Source organism: Anguilla rostrata, chromosome 2 (genome assembly GCF_018555375.3).
Source record: "Anguilla rostrata isolate EN2019 chromosome 2, ASM1855537v3, whole genome shotgun sequence".
Taxonomy (NCBI): domain Eukaryota; kingdom Metazoa; phylum Chordata; class Actinopteri; order Anguilliformes; family Anguillidae; genus Anguilla; species Anguilla rostrata.
In genome coordinates this window covers 19,023,853-19,048,647 of record NC_057934.1, presented here as the reverse complement: position 1 = coordinate 19,048,647, position 24,795 = coordinate 19,023,853, and the positions used below count along the sequence as shown (strand labels likewise).

Genomic DNA, 24,795 nt, shown 5'->3' with positions numbered 1-24,795 from the left:
CTAGATATAGAAGATGAGAAATGCGTAGGACTACAGCTGTACGGCCTCAAGACACAGTGAATGGTTCCTTTTCGGTTCCTCTTCAAAATATATAATGTATGTTCAGGAATGAAGATATATAATTTTCAAATATCTATGTCAAAAAACTGCAGTTTGTAGTAATGGGCAATGTTTCTGTAGAAAAGCGAGATGTTCTGAACTTCTTACATCATCCAGACTGTACACAGTACTGTTTGTACTGCGTTCAGAGGTGGCCTGTGCAATAATGTCTCACGACAGTCACTGTGTGTGTATGTGTGTGTGTGTGTGTGTGTGTGTGTACACACGAGTTTGCGTGTCGGGAGCTGACGTATCAAGTGCGCAAGAGATTCGCTGGAAATACATTTAGTTCAGGCTGCACGTGCGCACACACACACACACACACCTCCACAGTAAATGCAATAGGTTATATGAATGCAGTCCCGTCTCTACATTTTCCCTCTTTGCCTCAATATAGCATAGCCACAATGCAGGCTGAGCGGGAAGGCTGGGGAAGGTCAGGTGAAAGTAAATAATCGAAAGAGTGTATTAACCTTGAAAGGGCGCCGAATCAAACTCGGTATGAATTTAGCATTTCATCCCATCTTCTAAATCCAGCGTACGCTATTTTCAGGGCTCGTCTAATGCCCGCGTCTAGCGAAATCCTTGTAAATCTAATTGTGCCTTTCCATTTGGTGCTTTTTTTAGACCGCTATTGAACGTCCTCGTCCAGTTCTATGGACTTCAAATGTTTCATAACTCAACAACTAATAAAGTAAGTTCAAAAACCCCCATGTGACTAAAGGAACTTTAAATATGTTGGGTTTTTTTTCTCTCTCTCTCTCTCTCTCTCCCCCCAATGGAATGGCCAATTCGTACTTCTTGAGTTACAGCAGTGCCAAAAAATATCAGCGACCGCACCGACAGAGCGCTGGGCCGCGAAGCTTAACGCCAATCGGAGGAATCGGCACATCCCCCTCACTAACAACAGCTGCGTGCTTCAAACTTCTAGAAAGGAGAAAAAAAAAAAAAAAAAAAAAAGGTCGCTCATTGGTTGAAATGCATTCGTCAGCCGTTTTACGCTATTTTCGTACCTTAAAAACGTGACCCAAATTCAGGTGTTTTTGGGACACCGTGTACCCTGGCCCGCCCACCCCGCAGAAGGGAAGGCGGGAGGGAAGGCGGGAGGGAGGGAGGGAGGGCGGGAGGGAGGGGCGGAGCGGAAACGAGGACGCTTGGCGAAGGCGGGGGTACTCACAGGTCAAACACCAGGTAGTGGAAGCCTTCTTCCGAGATGCTGTCGTGGAGTCGGACTGCGGAGGAGAGAAAGGAGGGAGGAAAAGGAGAAGGAGAGAGAGAGAGAAGGGCGGTGAAAAGACGGGTCTGCGGAGGAGGGAACGCGGTCGAGCCTGACCGCGCCCGCTCGAACGCGACCGTGCGGCCTGCTCTCCGGCTGGGCCCTCCCGTCCTCCCCGGCCGCCGGTCCGCTCGCCTCCGCCTGGGGGCCTCAGGACGTCAGACGCTTTGCTTCATTTCGGCGGCCTGGCTCGCCGTGTCTAAGCCAGGCTTTCGCGAAACTCGCATCCGATCAGACGGGAGCGTCGGGCTCCTTCTGGGCCCCGGCCAGCCCGGGGCGTGTTTCTAGAGAGCCGCGATGCCTCCAGCACAGAGCGCACACGTTTAATCAAAGCCAACCAATCATGTTCCTCCCACGCCGGACATCTACCTCACTGTCAATGCCGTGATGTACACCAATCACGTACTGCCACTCTTGCGGCACATAAACCAATCACATACAGCCCTGACACTGGCCTAGCATATAACCTAATTATGCGGATCCCTGCTGCCAGAGCATATAAACCAATCAGTGAGCGAGGTTTCAAACTGCAATGCCTCATAAGCCAATCAGTGAGTGAGGGCTTGGCTACATAGCATGAAATGAGAAGAAAGGCAGGAGGAGTAGATAGAAGAGTATGAATGAGAAGAACTGAAAAAATGAGTACGCACACACTGAGACAGCTGTCAGTCAAGGAGACCAGGAGACCTACGACTAGGACCATACATGCAGTGAAGTGAAGAATGTGGTGTGTGTGTGTGTGTGTTGCGCTGTGTGCGGCCGCGTGTGTGAGAAAGAGAAAGAGAGAGAGAGCGAGACAGAAGAGTGGGTTTGTGTGAGCATACATGTGTGACAGTGTGTATGCTTGTGCGTGTGTGTGTGCACGTGTGTGTGAATGAGCGTGTAGGTGTGTGCACGTGTGTGATTGAGAGTGTGTATGTGTGTGTGTGTATGTGTGTGAATGAGTGTGTGCACGTGTGTGTGTGTGTGAATGAGAGTGTGTGCACGTGTGTGTGTGTGTGTGTGTGTACGTGTGTGAATGAGAGGTGTGTGGGCAGTGTGTGATGAGAGTGTGCGTGTGTGTGGTGTGTGTATGTGTGTGAATGAGGTGTCGCGTGTGTGGTGTGTGTGTGTGTGTGTATAGTGTGTGTGCATGTGGTGTGTGCGTGTGTGTATAGTGTGTGTGGTGTGATGTGTGGTGTGTGTGATGAGAGTGTGTGTAGTGTGAGAATGGGTGTGTGTGTGTTGTGTGTGTGTGTGTGATCGAGAGTGTGTCTGTGTGTGTGTGCGCGATCGAGAGTGTGTCTGTGTGTGTGTGCGCGTATGTGTGTGATTGAGAGTGTGTCTGTGTGTGTGTGCGTATGTGTGTGAATGAGAGTGTCTGTGTGTGTGTGCGTATGTGTGTGATTGAGAGTGTGTCTGTGTGTGTGTGCGCGTATGTGTGTGATTGAGAGTGTGTCTGTGTGTGTGTGCGTATGTGTGTGGACTGAGAGTGTGTGGTTGTGTGTGTGTGCGTATGTGTGTGAATGAGAGTGTCTGTGTGTGTGTGCGTATGGTGTGATTGAGAGTGTGTTGTGTGTGGTGCGTTGTGTGTGTGTGTTGAGAGTGTGTTGTGTGTGTGGTGTGTGTGATGAGAGTGTGTTGTGTGTGTGTGCTTGTGTGTGAGAAGTGTCTGTGTGTGTGGAATGTGATTGAGAGTGTGTGTGTGTTATGTGTGTTAGAGTGTGTGTGTGTGTGTGTGTGTGTGTGTGTGTGCGTATGTGTGTGAATGAGAGTGTGTTTGTGTATGAATGAGAGCGTGTGCGTGTGTGTGTGTATGTGTGTGAATGAGTGTGTGCGTGTGTGTGTGTGTGTGTGTGTGTGAATGTGTGTGTGAATGAGTGTGTGTGTGTGTGTGTGTGTGAATGAGTGTGTGTGTGTGTGTGTGTGTGAATGAGAGTGTGTGTGTATGTGTGTGTATGTGTGATTGAGAGTGTGTGTGTATGTGTGCGTATGTGTGTGAATGAAAGTGTGTGTGTGTGTATGTGTGTGTGTGATGTGATTGATGAGAGTGTGTGTGTATGTGTGTGAATGAGTGTGTGTGTATGTGTGTATGTGTGTGCGTTCAGGCATTCAGACGGTCACAGAGCTCTCAGTGCGCACTGCACCAGCACTGACAGAGAGCACAGCATGGCTCAGCACACCACACCCTCAGACAAGAACACACGCACACGCGCACACACACACACGCACACACACACGCACGTGCACACACACACACACACAGCCCAGAGACAAGAGACCAGAGACCAGAGACCAGAGGGAAGGAGGGACATGCGTAAGAGAGAGAGAGCAAGAGAGACAAAGAGAAGGAGGCACAAAAGGGAGTAAAGCAAAAGGAGGGGCAGATAAAGAGGGGGGGATGAAATAAAAGAATGGAGAAAGAGAGAACTGAAAACAGACCGTGATAGCGAGGGGTGACCTGACGGTGGTCGACGTTACCTCCCTCTCAACCGCTTCTTTCAACTCAAATTCAAATGTTTCAAGAAAACATTCTATAGGGCCGAGCAGCCCACATCATCTTGGCAGAATACGTTTTTCAATACACAAAAGTAAAGTAACAATGAACCAGTTTAAAGTCAACAGTGCTTCACAAATGCCAATTAGAGAATCAAATGCAGAAGAAAATATATACCTTGTATTTGTAACGGTGGAACAATGGCACAACCTTGAAAAACAAACTGAACTGATACCAGGCAAAACAGAGTGGAAAGCGATACAAGCGAAAGACAAAGGAAAGAAAAACCCTGACCAAGCACGAGAACAACGACCACACCTTTTCTTTTCAGAAATCGAGAACGGACAGAGTTATGGCGGCTCAAAAGATAATGTATGTGCGGTCACTGTAAGATAATAGAGGTACAGACACACTGTACACAATTACAGAATAAGAAAAGCTGACAGTCTTCTGAGGGTAAGGGTCAGCAGCAGCACAATGGGGGTCACACATCCTCCTCAACCTGAGGGATGGGGCTCCACAAATATCCGCATGTATAAGTTCCATAAAATGTTAATAGCTTAAAATGTTTACTTCATTCTGTACACTCATGCTTTTATAATCCACTTTGGCATCTCGTACCAATAAAGCATAGTCAATTTAACTGAATTTAACTTAAATGGCAGAGAGAGAGAACGAGAAGATGCAGCAAGAGGGGGAGAGAGGGGGGAGGAGGAGGGTAGAGGGGGAGAAAGAGAGGCCTGGAGAAAAGATTGGAGACAGATGGTGGGAGCAGGATGCAGGTGCTGCAGGAGGAATGAAAGGGAACAAGGGATGGCAGGAGGAGGAATGTAAGGGATGAGAGCTGGGAGCAAAGAGAGCACGAGAGAGAGAGAGACTAAGGATGTTTAAATTGTGATGTAAGAGCAGAAGAGAAAGAGGGAGAGAGAGATAGATAAGAAAAAGAACCTCCTAACACTTGTACTGTCTGCTAGTGACCCCGTTACTGCAAAGACTGTGATTCATGAAAACGTGACTTGAAAAAAACGCTAGGCTAATCGGTAACAAAAATTGTATGTGTATGTGTTTTGTGTGTGTGTGTATGTGTTCTTGGTGGGTGTGTGTTTCTGTGTGCATGTGTTTCTGCATGTGTTTGTGTTTGTTTGTGTGTGTGTGCGCGTATGTGTACAGTATGTGTGTGTATGTGTGTGCATGTGTTTCTGCATGTGTTTGTTTGTGTGTGTGTGTGTATGTGTACAGTACGTGTGTGTGTGTGCGTGCGTGTGCGTATTCTCGGTCCTCTGTTTTTCTCCTGCTGATGCCGCCCACACACTGCAGCCCCCACCAGACGCCCACCTCTCAGACACACTTCACATTACAGCCAGCATCTCTGCCTCTCTGCCTCTCCACCTCTCATCTCTCCTTTCTAACAATTCCATCTATTTCACTGCATCCTTTTCCTCCTTCCTCTGAGTGCACATACAAACACATTCTCACACACACACACGCACACACACACACACACACACACACACACACACACACACACAAACACGAACAAAGACATACACACACATGCACGCACGCACACACACGGACACGCAAACACACAAAGCCACACCCACACACGCACACCACAAATCCCCTCAGAACTGGCAACCCAGCCCTGCCCTCCTGATATACTGCACTGCACTGTACTGCTGACAGCCCGACCCCTCCATACAGACACAGCACTAACAGTGGCTCTTCAGAGAGACACTCCTAATGTCCACTACATCCCCACAGCACTGGTCAATACCGCACTGTTCTGCGCTGGGGGAGAGGGGGGTGGGTAGAGAGAGAGAGAGAGAGAGGCCTTGAGTATGAGGAATAGAGCACGAACAGGGGAAGAAAGAGGGAAAGGAGTGAGTGAGTGAGTAAGTGAATTAGGGAGGGATTTATGAATGTAATCATTTTTATAACCCGTGCGATACTATCCTGAGAAGGGAGAGAAGTATGGAGAGGAGAGAGAGATTAGAATAAAATGAAAGAATGAGGGAGAAAAGAGAGGGAGGACTGAAGCTGGATGTGGCACTGAACTCTTCCTCGTGGGTCAGGCAATTTTTTAACAGGATTCTCAGTCTCCTCCCCCCACCGTCCCCCAGCTACAACAACGCAGACAGGGAGGTCACCAAGAGCGCCCTATGCTGCAGTGCATTGTGGGACGCACTCACCGATGTTCGGGTGTTTGAGCAGGCGACAGATCCGGGCCTCGCGTTCCAGTTTTTGATGATCTGTGGGGGGAGAACAGAAAATACGGTGAGACACCCGAAGACCCGACTGATTCACTCACCACGCGCAAACATTCCTGAGCCACGCCAACCGCACGCGACGTCCACAGACACGCCCCGTCCCCGCTCGCCGCACGACAGCCTCTGAAGAGACGGCCCGTACGGTCCCCACGGAACGCACCCGGGCTCCAGCACACCCCAAACCGAGATGAGGGGCGGTCAAGGAAACCACATATTTGGCATCCCAAGAAAAACTATGAGAAAGGTTATTCACGTTCAACCATGTTGCATCCTCAGGAAAAAAAAACTAAATGTTAAATTAAAAAATCCCACTTGCCTAACCACAGAAGCATTACTGTCGTAAAGCATAAACATCCTAAACACACAAAAAATTATGCAGATGCCATCTACACAATTATCTTAGAGCTTGTGTCCTTTAAGTGAATTTACACCCCTTGTGTTTTTATAAATGATCCATTTACAGACATGAACTGAAGTGGTTCAGGTTAAACACTGTACAAGGCAGCCATTATCCTCCAGGAATTTACAACTGCAACATCGTGACTAATGCCCAACATGTAAATGGGTAGTATGTGAAAGTGGTGGGCATTCACAGTCACAAAATGAAGACTAGGAATGCGGTCTCTGCACGTAGCTGCATTTGGTTTGATGTCACTCCTTCAACACAGGGCTTCTGAATGTCTGGAAATGTGTGGATTACCTCTTTAGCATTTAGCATTACCTCTTTAGACTAATCAAGGGCGGGAGCACTGGCCAGCACAATTCATGGCATCTCTCAGACTGAACTAAAGACCATTTCAAAAAAACACTATCCTAACACTGCTCCAAAACAGCACTCACTATCCTAAACACAGTTCCAAAACAACACTCACTACCCCAACCACTGCTCCAAAACAACACTCACTATGCTAAACACTGCTCTAAAACAACACTCACTATCCTAAACACTGCTCCAAAACAACACTCACTATCCTAAACACTGCTCCAAAACAACACTCACTATCCTAAACACTGCTCCAAAACAACACTCACTATCCTAAACACTGCTCCAAAACACACACTATCCTAAACACTGCTCCAAAACACACACTACCCTAAACACTGCTCCAAAACAACACTCACTACCCTAAACACTGCTCCAAAACAACACTCACTATCCTAAACACTGCTCCAAAACAACACACTCTATCCTAAACACTGCTCCAAAACAACACACACTATCCTAAACACTGTTCCAAAACAACACACTCTATCCTAAACATTGCTTCAAAACACCTCACTATCCTAAACACTGCTCCAAAACAACACTCACTATCCTAAACACTGCTCCAAAACAACACTCACTATCCTAACACTGCTCCAGTTCACCTCTCGCTAAATGGCACCCATCATCACACCAGTTTCCGGAGAAGGCCCGGTTTCAGGCCAGTTGGTTCAAAGCACAGCACACACGGGCTTCCGCTGGATAAGATATTGCCAGTGCATTAACAGCGACCAGCAGGTAGGCAACGTTATCACCCATTACTGGGAACAGAAGGCCGAGCCACAGAAGACAAAACTCCACCCACACGTCACCAGGTTTACTGAACACGGAAGGGGGCAGGGTCACAGCAGAGGAAGGCCCTCCCCCCCTCACCCAACCCCCGGCACACACGTCGTCAGGGTTACCGGGTCCACGAAAGCGCTGAGCCGAGCTGCCTTGCCAGCCAATCACGCAAGTCTGTTTGTAAACCCCGGCCAGGCTAAAGAGATCCTGCTCCATTGCAGCTTCGGCTCCGGGACATCACACCTACGCACACTCCCCCCCCCAGCTCCACGACCCCCACTGTCTGCCCTGCTGTAGATTAGGCCCTCGCTAAAGGGATTAAAGCAGCACTTAGCGTGACCCCTGACCCTCGTTGAGACCCCATCACGGTGGCTAATTCCAGGACTCGCTGTCCGAGATACGAGCCGGGATCACACGGATCCGTGTGCGTGTGTATGTGTGTGTGTGCATGACAGCGAGAGAGCGGGAGAGAGAGAGGGAGAGGGGGAGAGAGAGAGACAGAGAGAAAGAACGAGCTCAATGGAGAGAAGACAGAGCAAGAGAGAAGGGTGAGGTGAGTATTTCTTTGCACCCCCCCACCCCCACCCCCACCCCCCCAACCTTCGCCCTTCCACTCATCAGCCTCTAATGCATCACCACGCCCGGTTTCCCAGAAACGCTGCAGCAAAGTAACTGAGCATATTAAATATTCATCTTAAATGCATCTATTGACCACTGATGACGAGGCGCAGCATCCGATCCGCCATCCCCACGGCCCTGCCAACACTTCGCTCCCCGACCTCTCAGCCAATCGGAGAGGACGACCCGACGAGGAGGGACCAATCAAACGCACCCCCCGCCGCCAGCTCGGCCCCAGCGGATGAGAGCACGCCTCCGGTTACCCCCGCGTCAGCAGTCCCGTCTCAGTGCGGCCTGCTCACGAAAGGCAGCCCGTGAAGCGTACGTTCTGATGACTTCACACGTCTGCTAAGAGGGCTTATACATCCGTCAATAAAAATAAATAGTTGACGTTTTTATTGTAATGGGTGCATTTGGAATTACCGTTGTCAGCTTTGTCGGGATGGCCTCCTTTAAAAGCAGGAGCCACGGGGCTGCTGGTCTTTGTGAAGCACCTTCCCCCACCCCACCCCACCCAACCCCACCCCACCCCACCCCCAGAGCACCGCCGCGCACCAGGGGACGGTATGAAACCCTGACCAATACCACAACTGCGGTAGCTACACAAGGGGGGCATGTTGTGTGCGGATGCTCCCTCTCTCACTCTCAGTCACATACAAACACAAACTCGCACACACACACACACACACAACAGAGACAGAAGCATCAAGGGTCAGGTCACATGACTGCAACAAAGCAGGGTGCCGGAGGGCGTAAACGATGACGCCGTTCGTCGAGTCCCGTCCCGGTGACGGGCGGCCGGGATTCCATCACATCAACGCAGAGCCCGCCAATCCGGAGAGCGGACCACGCCCACGCGCCACGAACGGCTGAGCTCCCGCCGCATTCACCCGTCCATACATCCTTTCATTCATCAGTCCATCAACTCATTCATGCACTCCTTCGTTCGGCCGGCCGGCCAGCCAGCCAGCCAGCGGCCATCCATTTGCCCGCTCCGCTCATTCATGTCGTTTTTTTTTCTCTCTCCAGTCGATGAACGCAGTTCCGGACGAGCCCGGCTTCGCGGCGGGCCCGCCACGCTCCAGACGCATTCGCTCACTCCGACGTACGTCTCATCCGCCATCGATTCGCCCGCGCGCTCCGTTCATTAACGAATTCGTACTTTGCCGGCTCCGCGCTGGAGGAACTCCTCTTTAATTAAGCGGTGTCGGTCCGCGCTTCCTGCCATTTTAATTAGGCATCTGTTCCGTCCCTCAGGTGAAACCCTGAGCCGAATTCCCCCCCCTCCCACACCCGCCCACCCCCTCACCCCCCAAACGTCACATTTTCATAACAAACATTTGTTTCAAAAAAATCATTTATCATAAGACTTTCGGGGGAAAAAGTTACTTATAACAAGCTATTTTATTTATTTTAACGTATTGCAGAGGGAGGCTGATACGATTGGCCGATACTTGGCCATTTGAGGTCACGGGCACCAGCTGATTTTGGAGTCTGACATTCCCCTCCTGTCAGTACAACATCTGCAGCCCTCCTCGGGGCAGGTGGCCACTGCGAACATAGCGAGACGTTGGCAGCGCTGGATGCTGGAGATGAAAAGGTACGACTGCTGGCTTTCAAATATTAATGTAACTAATTGGCCTTCATTAACATCACAAAGAATGCCGCATGTATAATTTGAACTACTTCACTTTTTTTTTTCCGTGAGATAAATAAAGTGATTCCTATTTGGAAATTGCATTAAATATCCAGTATCATCAACCAGGAAGCCAGCTAGTATCATAAGGAAGTGAACATGCAAATATAGTATACTCTGTTACTAAGTGCAATTAAACATTTCAAAACAGTTTTATAACGTATTGCCTTTCCCGTGACCCGATGTGCAATTAACTTTCCTCACTTCTGTTACGAACAGCGGCTCCGTCTCTTCATCAATGCAAAGATTCAATTACTGAGCTCTGGATTTTACATTTACCAAGACATCCTACGCTTGGGCAAGGCAAATAAACCAAGCTTCTAAAGGGGGAGTTTCCTTGAGCACGTGATTTGTCAATAACAAAAAAAAAAAAAAAGTGAGAAAAAAAAGAAAGCGAGACGTTAGACATATCATCATTTCGATCTGCGTTAAAGAACGGCAATGTTCCCGTTTATCGTTACCATCTGAAATAGTCACACTGACGCAGCTGAAGGGTGCTTTTCTCAGGAAGGTGTGGTACCGCGTTTCACCGAAAGCATGTAAGCCGAATTCTCTGTGCCACACGTCACCGCGTAAAACCATGGGCATGTTATTCCAGCGATAACACGAAGGCAACCGACCCTGAATATCGGGACTCTCGTCAACAGCAATTAACTTAATGACTCTGCTCCGGGAAAAGGCCTCGGCACGAACCCGCCTGACCCCACCCGGCTTGGTTAAGCCAGGCGGAGGTCCAAAACGAGGCTCGCCCTGGTGCAGGACCGACCCCCGGTTTGTAGGGGAGTGTCCTAAAGTTTCCCCGTTTCTCTAACGCGCCCCTTGTTGCTAAGTGAAGAGCCTTTGCCCACGGTGTCCTAGGGGTGCCTCATAAGTTTACTTACTCCGTGACTCTATTCATAGGAGCCGCGCAGGGGAACAGCTTTTCTCAAGGGTGCTACGGTGCAGCAGCTGGGATTTGACCCAAAAACCCTCTGTTCCGAAAGTGCAGCAGCCCAATATGTTCACATTGCATCATATAGGCTATGCATATACAAGTGACTTACAACACGTCCCGCCTGTTTTATGCTAAAGAATATTGTACCAAGACGGCGCTCCTTCCCCATGTGAACGAGGTGTTGTTCGAGGTTTTTCTAGCGGCGAACGAAGGCGCTGATTAGAATCTGTCTGTCGGCCGCCTTCTCTCTGACCTGAGTAAGAGCTGTAGCAGCTCACGAAGCTGCGCGCCAGGAAAAGGCGCTCCGATCTCGTTTTCGCGCGAAACGCCGCAGCACCGTACCTGACGCAACGGCGAGCGCCCCGTCAGGGCGGGGACGTGCGTGGGGGCCGGCCTTATCGCCAGCGCTTCCTGCGGAGGACGGAAGGCCAGGAACGACGGGACGCCTCGTCGCCAGCAGGGGCCCCCCCCCGTCATCGAGCGGCTTTCTTAAAGTCAACAACAGAAGCCGCCCGTGACGTCGAGACGTCTTCGAAGACGGTCAAAAAGCCAGCGGGCCACGCGGTCTTGGCCAGATCGAGGGAAGGATGCAGCTTGAGACAGCTAATGAGGAAAAAAATACAACAACCCCCCCCCCATGGTCAACACCGCTGATCCTTCCAAAAACAGACTGTTGGATTCCATCCCCCCACCCCCCAGGTTGACAGGCCTTGTATTCTGGAATTAGAGAAACAGGAGTTTTGTCCAAATGACAAGCAGAACCCCGTCGAGACGAACGAGCTTTTCGGACCGCGCAGTGAGAAGGCTCGCGCTTTTCTTTTTCGGAGAAAGAATGGAGCGTCGTCGCGCCCCGCTCCTTTGCAAAGTCACGCACGTACGCATTAATCTGGCGTGCTGTGCGGGCGTCGGGGAAAAAAAAAAAAACGCAGAACAAATACCGAGAACAAGAGCCGCCAGAAAGAGAGTAAGAGGATTGCTCACAGCTGTGAGAGTCAGGCACAGGCTCCTGCACCGCTCCTTCCCCGAGGATGAGGTCACTAATCCTGTACTTGGACCGATGTTCACAATCGAGCTTGCAGCGAAGAAAGGCAAAACCAGCGCTGCACTCCCTTCATGTCAATACTTATGACACAGCCTTCTTAAGAAGGCACATCAATCTCCCGATATGATAAAAGGCTCCTTTAAGAAAATGTTGAGTGAACACAGGTCTCTTAGGCCCCGAGTCATTACGTACACTAAATGAACCAGAGTTTAAGAATGAGTTAGACGAAGAGGCTGGGCGGTGGAAAAACAGTTCAATTACTTAATTCGGGATCTGGAGAACAATCAAATTTCACACAAGCCGGGTTGCTAATTACTGCACGGAGACAAAAAAGGGAACTTGCAAAGGGACTCATTTCCCCCCCACCATCTCTCCGCTTTACCAATTCATAAATTGTTAAGAATCGTCTCGCGCTTTCGTCTTTCTAAGGTCAGGAGTTGTAGCGTAGCTGAGAGGCACCGTCGAATGATGCCTTCTGACTATCTCACCTCACCCACACCCACTGTCAACAAAGGAGGGTTCTCAGAATGAACCACCTCGCGCGCTCGTTAGCCTCGAGCGCTAACGACCGGGCCGCCACTCAGGAGTCCTGAGGGCCCCTCAGAAACACATGGACGTGACACGGCGAAAGCAGACAAAAGGCCGCTATCCGTCCTCTCCCACTGAACGAGAGGTAAGGGGGGGGTAGCGCCCTTCTTTTAATTCACCTTTCAGGGGGCTTATACCCGGGGCTGAGTGGGTGAGGGAGGGCCTGAGTGCTTAAACTACTCCTGTTACTAGGGCTTTCAGTCAGTCTTCTGAACTTGTAAAGTCGGGAAAAAATAGCATGTGACCAAGTCGTGTACGCTAGGTGTTCCCATTCGGGTGGACATCAGCAGCTAGTAAGTTGATCACGTGTCTGCTGAGATGTTGGCCCAATGATGTAAATGTCCACTGCAAGATGTAAATAATGAAAGCCATTAGGTGGGGCCAGCCTGGTCACGCCACCTGAAAGAGATGACCACCTGTGACCACCCGACTGTCTGGTGCAGTGGTTAGAGCACAGGACACTGGACCCCTGGGTCGTGGGGTAATATTTGTGGGTTCCTCTTCTGCTTCCATAAAGGTCCGCTTGAGAATAACACTGCAGAGTCTACCTGAGATGTGAAACCCACAGGCCACACTAATCACACATCAGTACCAGTACACACTGGTACTCATCTGTATTCCTGTAGCAAGCCCACATCTGTATTCCTGTAGAGAGCCCTCACCCATATTTCTACAGTGAGCCTTTACCTGTATTCCTTTGATGTAAAGGTAGTCCCATAAACATCATTTGTTGTGTATAAACCTCAAAATCTTGCTCTAGCAACCACCATACTCGTTAAGATCATAGAAAGATACTGCCGTGAAAAATTAAAATATATTATGGCATACGGTCGACGCCCCCACGCATTCCTGTGGAAACAGCAAACTGTACGCTCATGAGCACGTAATCTACAGAGGCAGCCAAAACGTAAACAGCGCCCTCTCTTTCAGCGCTACGCGAATATCAGGGTTCTGTTCGTGGGGGGCAGTGTCGATGGCACTGGATTACATAAACAGCCTCTGTATCCTTCACCCGGTCTGCTGTGGCGCATCTTTGCGATGTGAACGCACGAGAGAAGGGGGGGGGGGCGAAGATGCCCACGCAACTTTCTGCCCACCAGAGCCTATGTGCCTATGACCACAGAGAACGGAGTGAGAGAGAGAGAGAGAACTGGAGAGAGGTGGAGAAGGGCAGGCAACGAGCAGAGAGAACAAAGGAGGGGAGGCAGCGGAGGGAGGGAGGACAGACAGAATATAAAGGAAGAGGAAAGAGCGAAGGGAAAGAGAAAGGGAGGGGGGAGAGAGAGATAAGAGCACAGATAGAAGAGAGAGAGAGAGAGAGAGAGAGAGAGAGAGTTACAGAGATGGATATCGGTCGGCAGACCCAGCGCTGCCTTAGTCCCTCCCCCTGTGTTTCCTGTCATTGTCTTGCTTGTTGTACAAAGCCAGCATGATAGCCAGGGAAGCTGGTAATTGCACTGCAATTACACTCTGGCTGCGATAAAGGCTCGCTCTGCATTCGTATTTCTGACCAGCAAAGCCCACGTATTTATAACACCTGTGACAAAAAAAAAAATATAGATATATACAACAACACAAAATGACATTTCTAGAATTTTACTCAATTCTCTAGATGTAGCCTATGTTGTTTCTGGATGCTTCAAACCAGAGCAGGCTGGTCTTCAGCCTAGCAGTCCAGCAGACCCTGTGCCTTAAGGTTATTGGTTTTAAGCCCAGCTGGGACACTGCGGTTGTACCATTTAGAACAGCAGCATAGAATAGGCCTACCTAAGGAGCTGGGCTTGTAATTCAGAGGATGCAGGTTCAATCACCTGAGCTCTGAACCAAACTGCGTCAGCCATATAAACGGATCGTTCTTTTCACGTTTTCTGCTGCGAAAGTCGCTCTGGATTAAGGGCTAACGCCCGTAAAACGTCCACTAATGGCCGGGGACTTTATTTACTCCGCCAGAGAGCACCCGGCCTTAACTGGAGACCAGGCCTCTATTAGGGACAGGCCATTATTTTCAATTAGGCCCCAGAAGCTCCAGAGTAAGCTACTACCAGAAGACATTATCTCCTCAGACCTGGCAGAAAAAAGTTTTTGAGTGTTTACATTTTTTGACGTAATACAAGTGTGTTGGATGACTAAAACATAAACTGCGAGGTCATGGCTACGTAGACCTGTATGTGATAACGCCTATGTAACGCCTCACCCCACCCGGTCTTACCTGGAGAGCGGCCATTATTTGCATAAACACACAGAGTGCCCCGACTATAATTAGAAGATCCAGCCACTATTTGGACAACGTTTCTGATGCAGGTTTTAGGGTAAATTACAAGGTCATTTCGCAAGGCGCCAAACCGTTCATCAAAACACCATCAACAGCTACGCGTATGGCTAATGCCTTGAGTACGCATTTAAAGAGCGGTACTGCAGCTTGGACCGGGTTAGGACTCATCGAAACGAGAGAGAGCGACTCCAACAACGGCCACATACTGTAGCCTAACTCCCGCCCACCTCGCAGAATGCCGAATATTTGCACAGTTTAAAGCACCGGAGGTCACACTCGGTAAAAAAAAATTCCTGATCCGTCGAGCGCGCGAATGGCGGGAACCATTCTGAGCACGGCCTTGATTCGTACCTCCTGACACAGAACGAGACACGTCCGGACATACACCTCCGCCCTCCGCCGCAGGCTGTACGGACGCCAGAGACATCGCCTTTTAAAACCGACCGGCATCCCGAACAGGTTTCCTGCTTGAATTTGCGCAATTAACAAGGGTGTCGGTTTCAACAGGGATCGCCAAACTTCTCACTATTTTTTTTTTTCACGAAAAAACCCGATTGCGTATGAACGTGCCGGCATCAACTCTGAGTGTACCCCGCGTTTAAGAGTTTTAATTACACCGCCGAGCTTGGATAAGTTATGACTGGATTACATTACATTAAATCGTTTTGATTATAAGGAGGGGGCTGGAGATAGGTCTTAGTTTTACAGTAGGTTGCCATTAAAACTCTCGTGCGAAGCGCAAGGAGGGTACAATGGCGACCCCGTTACATCTGACGCAATCGGCTCGAGTGGGAATCAGGTGTTGATGAATGACGCTCATTTAAACCGCCGCTCCTGTTAATCGCACGGGGCCATTAACGGGCTGGGGACAGTTCGCCGCGTTTCGAGACTCCCGTGTATCGAGCTGGCGGGCCGCGGCCTGTCCACGTCCGCCGCTAGGCCTCTGGACGCATCAGACGCTCGCGCGGATGTCTGCCTGCGAGGTGCACGGTCCACGTTTCACGGAGGACCGTCGGTTTTCCTGCACAATCGTCTCTGGTACAGCGCCTGTGCTCCTACACAGCTTTCTGCCATTGGACTGCTGTCTGTTAATACAGGACTGGCTGTGTGTGTTAATACAGGACTGGCTGGCTGTGTTAATACAGGACTGGCTGTGTGTGTTAATACAGGACTGGCTGTGTGTGTTAATACAGGACTGGCTGTGTGTGTTAATACAGGACTGGCTGTGTGTGTTAATACAGGACTGGCTGTGTGTGTTAATACAGGACTGGCTGTGTGTGTTAATACAGGACTGGCTGTGTTAATACAGGACTGGCTGTGTGTGTTAATACAGGACTGGCTGTGTGTGTTAATACAGGACTGGCTGTGTGTGTTAATACAGGACTGGCTGGTTGTTAATACAGGACTGGCTGTGGTGTTATACAGGTGGCTGTTGTGTTAATACAGGACTGGCTGTGGTGTTAATACAGGACTGGCTGTGTGTGTTAATACAGGACTGGCTGTGTTAATACAGACTGGCTGGTGGTTAATACAGGACTGGCTGTGTCTGTTAATACAGGACTGGCTGTGTGTGTTAATACAGGACTGGCTGTGTTAATACAGGACTGGCTGTGTGTGTTAATACAGGACTGGCTGTGTGTGTGTTAATACAGGACTGGCTGGCTGTGTTAATAGAGAACTGGCTGTGTGTGTGTTAATACAGAACTGGCTGTGTTAATACAGAACTGGCTGTGTGTGTGTTAATACAGGACTGGCTGTGTGTGTTAATACAGGACTGTCTGTGTGTGTTAATACAGGACTGGCTGTGTGTGTTAATACAGGACTGGCTGTGTTAATACAGGACTGGCTGTGTGTGTTAATACAGGACTGGCTGTGTGTGTTAATACAGGACTGGCTGTGTGTGTTAATACAGGACTGGCTGTGTGTGTTAATACAGGACTGGCTGTCTGCGATACACAGTCTTTGTACCTGAACATAACTGCTGTCCCCATCTCCATATCTACCTTTGGAATTATACGGGCCAGCTAGTAAAAATTCTACGCGAGCATTAGTTGGCCATTTTATTTGTTTATTTTTGGCATCCCAGTTTTAGAATAAGGGAACAGGCGTTTTCTGTGAAGGGCAGCTAAAAGTCAGACCGGCCCTGCGGGGCTGGGGCAGCGACGGCTCCCCGGCTGCGATTCGTCTTCGGTTAGCGGGGTCGCGTCGGCGCTCCGCGTGACCGCTCGGCCCGTCCCTTCGCTCAGACGGCTGGGTCACGCGGTCTGCCCGTCCGCGCCGGGGGCCCGACTGCAGAGTCAGCGCTGCTACCGGGAGCCGGTGACTTTATGAGGCCAGACGACCGGGGGGCCGCCCCCCAGCTCGCGCTGCTGAAGAACCGGGTCGGGGGCTCAGAGACGCTCGCCACGATCGGTCAATCGGTGCAAAATGGGGCGGAGCTTAATGGGGCGCAGGAGGGTTTTCATCTCATCGCTCGAGAGCGCCCCCTGTGGCAAATCACGGGCCTGCGCACTGCCTAGTCACATGTGAGGTGAGCTACATGGACCACAATGCTTAGTTTGTGACTAGAGTTAAAGAAAGCACAATTAGTAAATTTGGACTCTCATACTATAGCAGAACAGATAAAGTCCTCATAATCATTATTTTTTTTTTTTCAATTAACTAATCATTGCTGTTGATTTGCATTTTCAGTCATTTAAATGATTGCTTTGGCATTACCATAGCTGTCTGTGGCCATGCTAACACCACATTTCATGTTGAACAGAACTGAGACAAGCCTATAAATACAAGGAGGCATTCCAAAAAAATGACAAGCCAACCTCAGAGAAGGGCCAGACACCAAACACACAGAACCCAGAACCCTCGGTGGCACTCGCAGTTTCCAGACCCCACACACACACACACACAAACGTATACGCATACACACACACGCGTGCGCGCACACAAGCATGCGCACACACGCATTGCAGTATGTGAATTTACACAACCCAGCTCTCAGGTTGCAGCTAATGTTTGTTCTGTTCTCTGGTCCTCCTTCCGTAGGCAGATTCAGACAGGTTTCCCTCACGATGGACTCAAGCACTGTGTACACACTTGTGTCGGCCTGGGTGTTTGGATTTCAGACCGGTGCTTCAGAGCTAGTGTGTTATATGTTCATCTGCAGCTTGGCCATTCCTCCGACAGCTCTGATCAGTAAAACTACGTACATACACAGTAAAATGCTCAGCGTTAACTCAACACCTACAGAGTGCATGCGGTCCCTACTGGACTGATATGTACCCTGACAGAGTAGAAATAACACTGGATATTTTCTTGCATATAAGATGCCACCTTGGCCTTTCAGCGAATTTGAAAGCGTCTGTGAATGAGCAAATAAACGAGAAACAACATCAGCGATTAAAAGAAGTGGAGGAGCAGGTTTTTCAGTACCCGCACACCCGCCCCCCACGCCACCGCGCCCCCACCCCCCGCCCTCCGCGTGCTGAACATTCGCCTTACTTCAAAGCAGATTCCATAAAGGAGATTTGATTGAAGCGTTTAATTGAATATCGATTGGCTTCATTGATTTATTCTGTTATCTCCCGCCAGTTCTCAATGCAAGAAATGTCCTGGCGTGCCTGTGTCGACAAGAATGAAAAAAATGTTATTTTAATATAATCTATTTGTTAAGATCTCAAAACAAATTAGGGTTGTCTCAATGAGCTGCCTCAACTGATTAAGCTTAATTGGCTCTTTTACCAATGTAAATTCTTCCTTTGTTAATTAATGAAACTAATGAACATCATAAAATGCCCAGTGCTAGCCTACTTAGCAGGAAAGTGGATATGACCGGAAATAAATTGAGATTGCCAATTTACTTTAAAACATTATTGCTTCGCACGTCCACCAAACAGGCTCCTCGCACAAAGGGGCTGGCCGATAATCAGCAAGTGGCCGATCCAATTCCGGTCCGGGTTCAAGCCGTGACTCAGTTAAGAGGAGGGCTGGGACTCGTATCTGTGCACAGATTTCACAATAACTCGTAACTCGCAGACTGTACAGTGACTCATCCAGGGTCAGGCCCAAAGCAACGCAACGCTGCGCTCAACGGTAATGTAAAACAAAGAGAGAACTACATACGCGCAAAAAAAAAACTACATGCGTGCCTTTATGGAAATAAACAGAACGCTGGATCCGTGAGAGTGTGGGCAGCACAAGTCAAATCCCAGGAGAGCCTCCTACATCAACATTTATTCGCTTTCTAAATGCCTCCATTTCAGAAAGACTTACACAACTTCTTCATTTTGTGTATTTATTTGTGCTTTTTAGATAGAACTAATTTACACTGACGATTACTTTACAAAAGGGAAACAATTTAAACCCCCGGACTTGAACCAGCAACCCTTCTTGTTGTGAGCCCAGTTTCTTAACCGCTACGCCGTACAGCCGCCCCCCGTTCTCTTCACCTCCGCCCCAGATGGGCCGCCGCTTATGCAAATGAGTGGGAGGACGGACCGGTCGCAGGCGGGGGGGGACGCCGGCCAATGAGTGGGAAGAGAGGAGGAGTGGGCGGGAGAGCAAGGCCGTAGCGCGGCGCGTAGCGGCGGACACGCGAGCGGCGACCCACTCGCTAACCCCCTCCCGCCGCGAGCGCCCCCGGAGCCGCGGGGGTGTGGAGCCGAGCGACGCGCGGAGAGGAGGAGCGCCAGGTTTCGTAAAAAACCCCCGAAACGGGAGGGGACGTTACGCTCCGTGACTGGCTCGCCGCTTTGAACCAATCAGAGCAGATCCTCAAAGAAAAAAAATCTAAATGGATCAATACTAATATATTGAATTCCACAGAAAGCGGCCCCGGCTGTGGATCATAACGGCGCCCATCTATATCCATCCATCCAACCGTCTATCCATTTAGCCACCTATTCATCCGAGTGTCTTTCTGCAAAGAGCGTTTAGGCCCAACAACTACAGTAAGTGCTTCATGGTGAATAACAGTGCAGATCCATTACATGCTTCGCGATGCATCAGTCTCCGCAATGTACATTTGTTTGATACTATTTAAGTGAAACAGAGCACATGCACACACACATGCACGCGTACGCAGCATGCGCGCACACACACACGTGTACACGCACATGCGCACAACACACACAACATGACCGATGCAAAACCGGGGTCAAATTTACGTCATGGGGCATAAACTTGCGTCTCAGAAAAAGCTGCTCTGGGTTTTTCATTGTCCATCCACCCCTAAATTAACCAGGGAGGGAATCCACCGGACAAGCCACGGGATGCTGAACGTGGCTCGCAGAAGCAGCCGAAAAACATGCACGGTCATCCTGTCAGATATGCCTCCCGCCTCCAGGCTCCTGCCCGACGTCCCTGCCACCGACATGCCGTTCGCTCTTTTCAGTCCCCGCGAAGATCAGAGAGGCCCATCTCCCCCTCCCCGGCGAATTAGAGCTGAACGGGAGCTTCATTCCAGGCTCTCTCTGATAACCCGAGAGGAAATTCGATCCCGTCGCTTTGCGGTTCGTCTGCATTCGCCCTCGACTAAATATTAATTAATTAAAAGCGGAAGCCATTCCTCCCCTCGGCTTACGCAGTACAAATTCAGTGCTCACAGACACCGTGGAAAAGGGGTTCGAGAGAATAAACGCTCCTTTAAATTCATTAGTCAAAGCGGGGAAAAAAAAACCACAAAGCTGGAGGATGGACCATAAAGTAACAACAATAATAAATAATCAAAAGACCATAGGATAGTGTGGTCTATTACTGCACGTGTGCACATTCCACAGAGAGATGTATGATGGGTAATGTTGTTCGGAAATACAACAGGCACCAAAATGCTAAATACCAAAACAGCAATGCTGCAATAAATAAACAAACAAATCTGCTTCTAGTAGCATGGACACAGTCTATACTCTATATGACCAGAAGTATCTGGACACCCCTTTACCTGGGTCTGTTTTTCATGGTTTGGGCTAGGCCCCTTAGTTCCAGTAAAGGCAAATCTTAATGTTGCAGCATACAGTGACATTCTAGACGATTCTGTGCTTCCCCAACAGTTCTTGTGTGGAAGAACCTGACTGGCCTGCACAGAGCCCTGACCTCAACCCCATCAAACTCCTTTGGAATCGACTGGAAAGCCAACTGGGAGCCAGGCCTAATTGCCAAATCAGTGCCCCGGCCTCACTAATGCTCTCCTGGTTAAACGGAAGCAAATCCGTGCACCAATACTCCAACATCTAGTATAAAGCCTTCCCAGAAGAGTGGAGCTTGTTATAGCAGCAAAGGATGGACCAACTCCATTTTAATGCCCATAATTTTGGATGCGACGTTCAATGTCAGGTGTCCACATACTTTTGGCCATGTAGTGTATGATGTGAAGAAATATTCCGTATAAAGAATCGGTCTGGGAGACAAGTATTATTCAAATGTGCCGCTAACATTTTGAAGGCTGTATTTTTGCACAAAAAGCCATATCCCAGCACATACAGAGAAATACGTCTTTCAGAATGACATTAATAGTACCTTGGCTCTATCCCCCCCCCACAAACATTACCAACATAAAACCACAGACATTTTCAAAGTTTGCCTTGGTCTGCTCCGCATATCGATGCCGCCAAACGTGACCACATCCTAACTGGCTCCTGCCAACCTGTCAGACGGCAATTGGGGCAAACGTGAAATTTTTAACGCGCGGTTAACAAAACACGCACGGTGTCAGGAGAACAGGCCTCTCCATTAAGGTTTCACACATTGAAAGGAAGCCTAGAAGCCTAAAGCGTGCTCCTCTATAACCCCCCCTCAGCCCCCCCGCCCTTTCTAACCTCCTCGGTTTGCCGTGTCCTGTCATAAACATCTTCTGAATTTTTAATACGCAGCTTTCATGCAGAAGCCACGGCAACAGGACAACTGGCAGATAGAGAAAGGGAGACAGAGAGAGAGAGAGCACGCGGCAGGAGAGACCTTGACAGGGCGATCGAGAGAGGAAGTAAGCACACTGTTTGCCAATATCCAGCCGATTGGTTTACTGCAACAAAGCAAACCGACTGCATTGTGAATGAGTGCATGTCGGAGAGGGAGAGAGAGAGGGGGAGAGAGAGAGAGAGAGAGAGGGAGAGAGAGAGAGAGGGAGAAAGTGGAAACCGGAGCCCGTCTAACGTGAGCCTGTGTGTGTACCAGTGAGGGTGAAAACACCCCTCCCCCTATTCAAAGAAATAAACAACAAAGGAAATTATCTGTCTTTTGGGTGGTGGGGGGGGAAGGTAGACTGGGCCAATCAGCTGATGCTATTGGCTGCGTGAAACACCATGTGGTACAGCACCACACCCTGAAGGGCAGTGAGGCAGTAACCACATTGTCCATGACATGAGTTCGTTTATATATTATGGTCATGCGCCATATTTTATTCATGTATAATGTCCAGTGTGGACGATTATTGCCATTTCTTTCTAGGATACTGAAACCCCACACTGTACTGCCTACCAGACTGATATTGGACTCTTTCATTTACAGTATAAGGCGCAGTACAGCTATGCTAGCCTTCCACCATGCAGTCACTGGGTTACAGTCTCCCTCATTCGTCACCACCATCACAGCTGCTGTCCACATAAGTATCAGTTATAATCACAGTCGCCGTCCTCATCACCATCATTATTACCATAAAGCTCACCACTATCGTATGCATTCATGACCATTCACAAACGTCATCATCGCCATTGGCAACATCATTTTCGCTTCACAGTTAAGCTTCACCATAAACATAATCATCAAAACCATTATCATTATCATTTTCATCATCATCATAATCATCAACATCATTATCGCTATATATGTCACCATCATCACAAATCATCACAATCATTATCACTATTAGTTTCACCATCAAGATAATAATCAAAATCAGTATCACTATAAGCTTTACCATCACGATAATCAACTAAATTATTATCCCTATGAGCATCACCATCAACACAGTCATCAAAATCATCATGACTGAGATTTGCCATCATCATAAACATCAAACACATGATCACTATAACCATCAACATCATCATGATCATCAAAATCATCATCACTATAACCTTGAACATAATCATCAAAACCATCACTACAACCTCCACCATCATCACAATCACATTCATTATCACTCTAAGCTTCACCTTAATCATAATCATCAAAACCACCATCACTATAAGCTTCACAGTCATGCGCATCATCCTTATTCACGTTGCCAGCATCAATCATAATATTGAGCATTATCAGCATTACCACTGCTACAGTACCCCCACCTTCATCACCATTCACATCATCACCATCACGTTCTTCACTGTACTCAGCATCGCTACCTTTAAATCGCTTAAATCATTATCACGTCAGCATCATGGCCGTTAGCCTCCCCGCTTCCACGGCTGCCACGACCCTGCACGTCCCCTTCCTCCTCTCCATGCCGACGATGACCTCGTCACCCTCATCAGGTGACTGAAGGGAAGGCCATCGTCCCTCGTTATCTTCTGTATTTACTTACCACATGCCTGCTATTACCATGGCCAAAATGAAGCCAACGGAGCAGCATGCTAGCTTTATGACCTAGTTATACAGCTAGCCGATAACATCTTCCCTCTAGCCTTGTCCTTCACACTTTAACAACGCCCCCATTCAGGCCAGATAAGCAGATCACCTATTCAACGATAGGTAAGGTAGCGATTATGTTGAATGCTGACAGAGAACGACCACACATCAGTGTTGTCGGGGCTGCCTGCATCATAAGCTAGGTAAAAATACTGTGCATGGCTGTACAGCAGTTTATAACTCTCATCATTCATAGTATTATTGCTTAGCATTAATTGATAATAATTTAAAAGAATAATAATACTAAGAAGTAATATAAATAAATGATCAGCTATAGCCTACTGTACAGTTGCATCAATAATAATATTTTCACTGTCTCAACACTATGTATTGCGTATTTATGACAAATAAAGTTTAACTGAATTGAATAAATAATAATAATCAGAAACCAGAACTGAAGTGTCCAGGTCTGGCCTGTGTAGGAGGAAGTGATGCGTTCTACATTGCTCTTGCCATGACTTTGTGCTACGGTATCAGATGGAGAAGAGATGCAGGTTTGGTCTTAACTGAACGACACACATGGGTAAGCATCCAAGGCCCCCGTGAGGGGAGAGGGTGCTAGGCTGCTGGCATTCCACAGTCGATCGCCACACCAGCCGCACCTCGAAGCCTACCCCAACCCTTCTGCTCGCTCCGAACCGTATGCTCGCAGAAACACCAACCTCACTCCACGTTAATATTAATAATATTAATAATATATTATTATATATTAATAATATATACTGCCATTGCAGTCCCAGGTGCGCAAGATCAATCTGTGGAAAAAAATGCATTCAGCAACCGAGAAACATTTCAGTAGAACCATCAACCCAACGAAAGGCCGTCCCCTCTGACTTCCGACAGCGTGCGGAACGACCGCACTCCGGACACCTGCGTTTGGGAACGCGGTACACCGGCAGGTACACCGAAAACGGGGACACTCGCAAATAGTACATCGCGTTTCCTTGCCAACGCCCAGCCGTGCTATTTTAGGCCCAACAACAAAAAAAGAAAAAAAAAAAGCTGAATAACGTGGGGACGTTTTGCGTAACGAGGGATCGTTCGGGGTCGGGAAAAAAATTCGGATTCTGCTTTTTTTTTTTTTGGCGGTCGCGGTCGGGAGTCTGGCAGGGCGGCGGGGAACGGAGCGCTAACCCGCCCCCCCGTCTCTCATTAGCTATTCCTCTGTCGCTCTCTCTCTCTCTCCCTCTCTCCCCACGTCGCACACGCAGGCAGACATCAGACGCGCGTACGCAGCGCGCGCTCCGGCGTGAGTCAGACGTGAATCACCCGAAACAGGGGGCCGCTCTGCAGTCACGGCACGCTCTCGCGGACACGTGCGGGCACGGCAGACGCGACGGGCCGAAACGACTGCTCGCCGGGAGC

At 49.0% G+C, this 24,795-nt stretch overlaps 1 protein-coding gene across 15 annotated transcripts in view; it reads right to left on the bottom strand.

Annotated features, from left to right (window-relative positions):
- Nucleotides 1-24,795, bottom strand: part of camk2g1 (calcium/calmodulin-dependent protein kinase (CaM kinase) II gamma 1) — an 89,455-nt gene that overhangs the window by 38,957 nt on the left and 25,703 nt on the right. For all 15 annotated transcript variants that reach the window (XM_064321019.1, XM_064321024.1, XM_064321020.1 and 12 more), the window contains exons 3-4: nucleotides 6,044-6,103; nucleotides 1,277-1,331 (exon numbers count right to left, since the gene is read on the bottom strand). In XM_064321019.1, coding sequence (XP_064177089.1) covers nucleotides 1,277-1,331; nucleotides 6,044-6,103 — 115 coding nt within the window. The remainder of the gene's footprint in view (nucleotides 1-1,276; nucleotides 1,332-6,043; nucleotides 6,104-24,795) is intronic.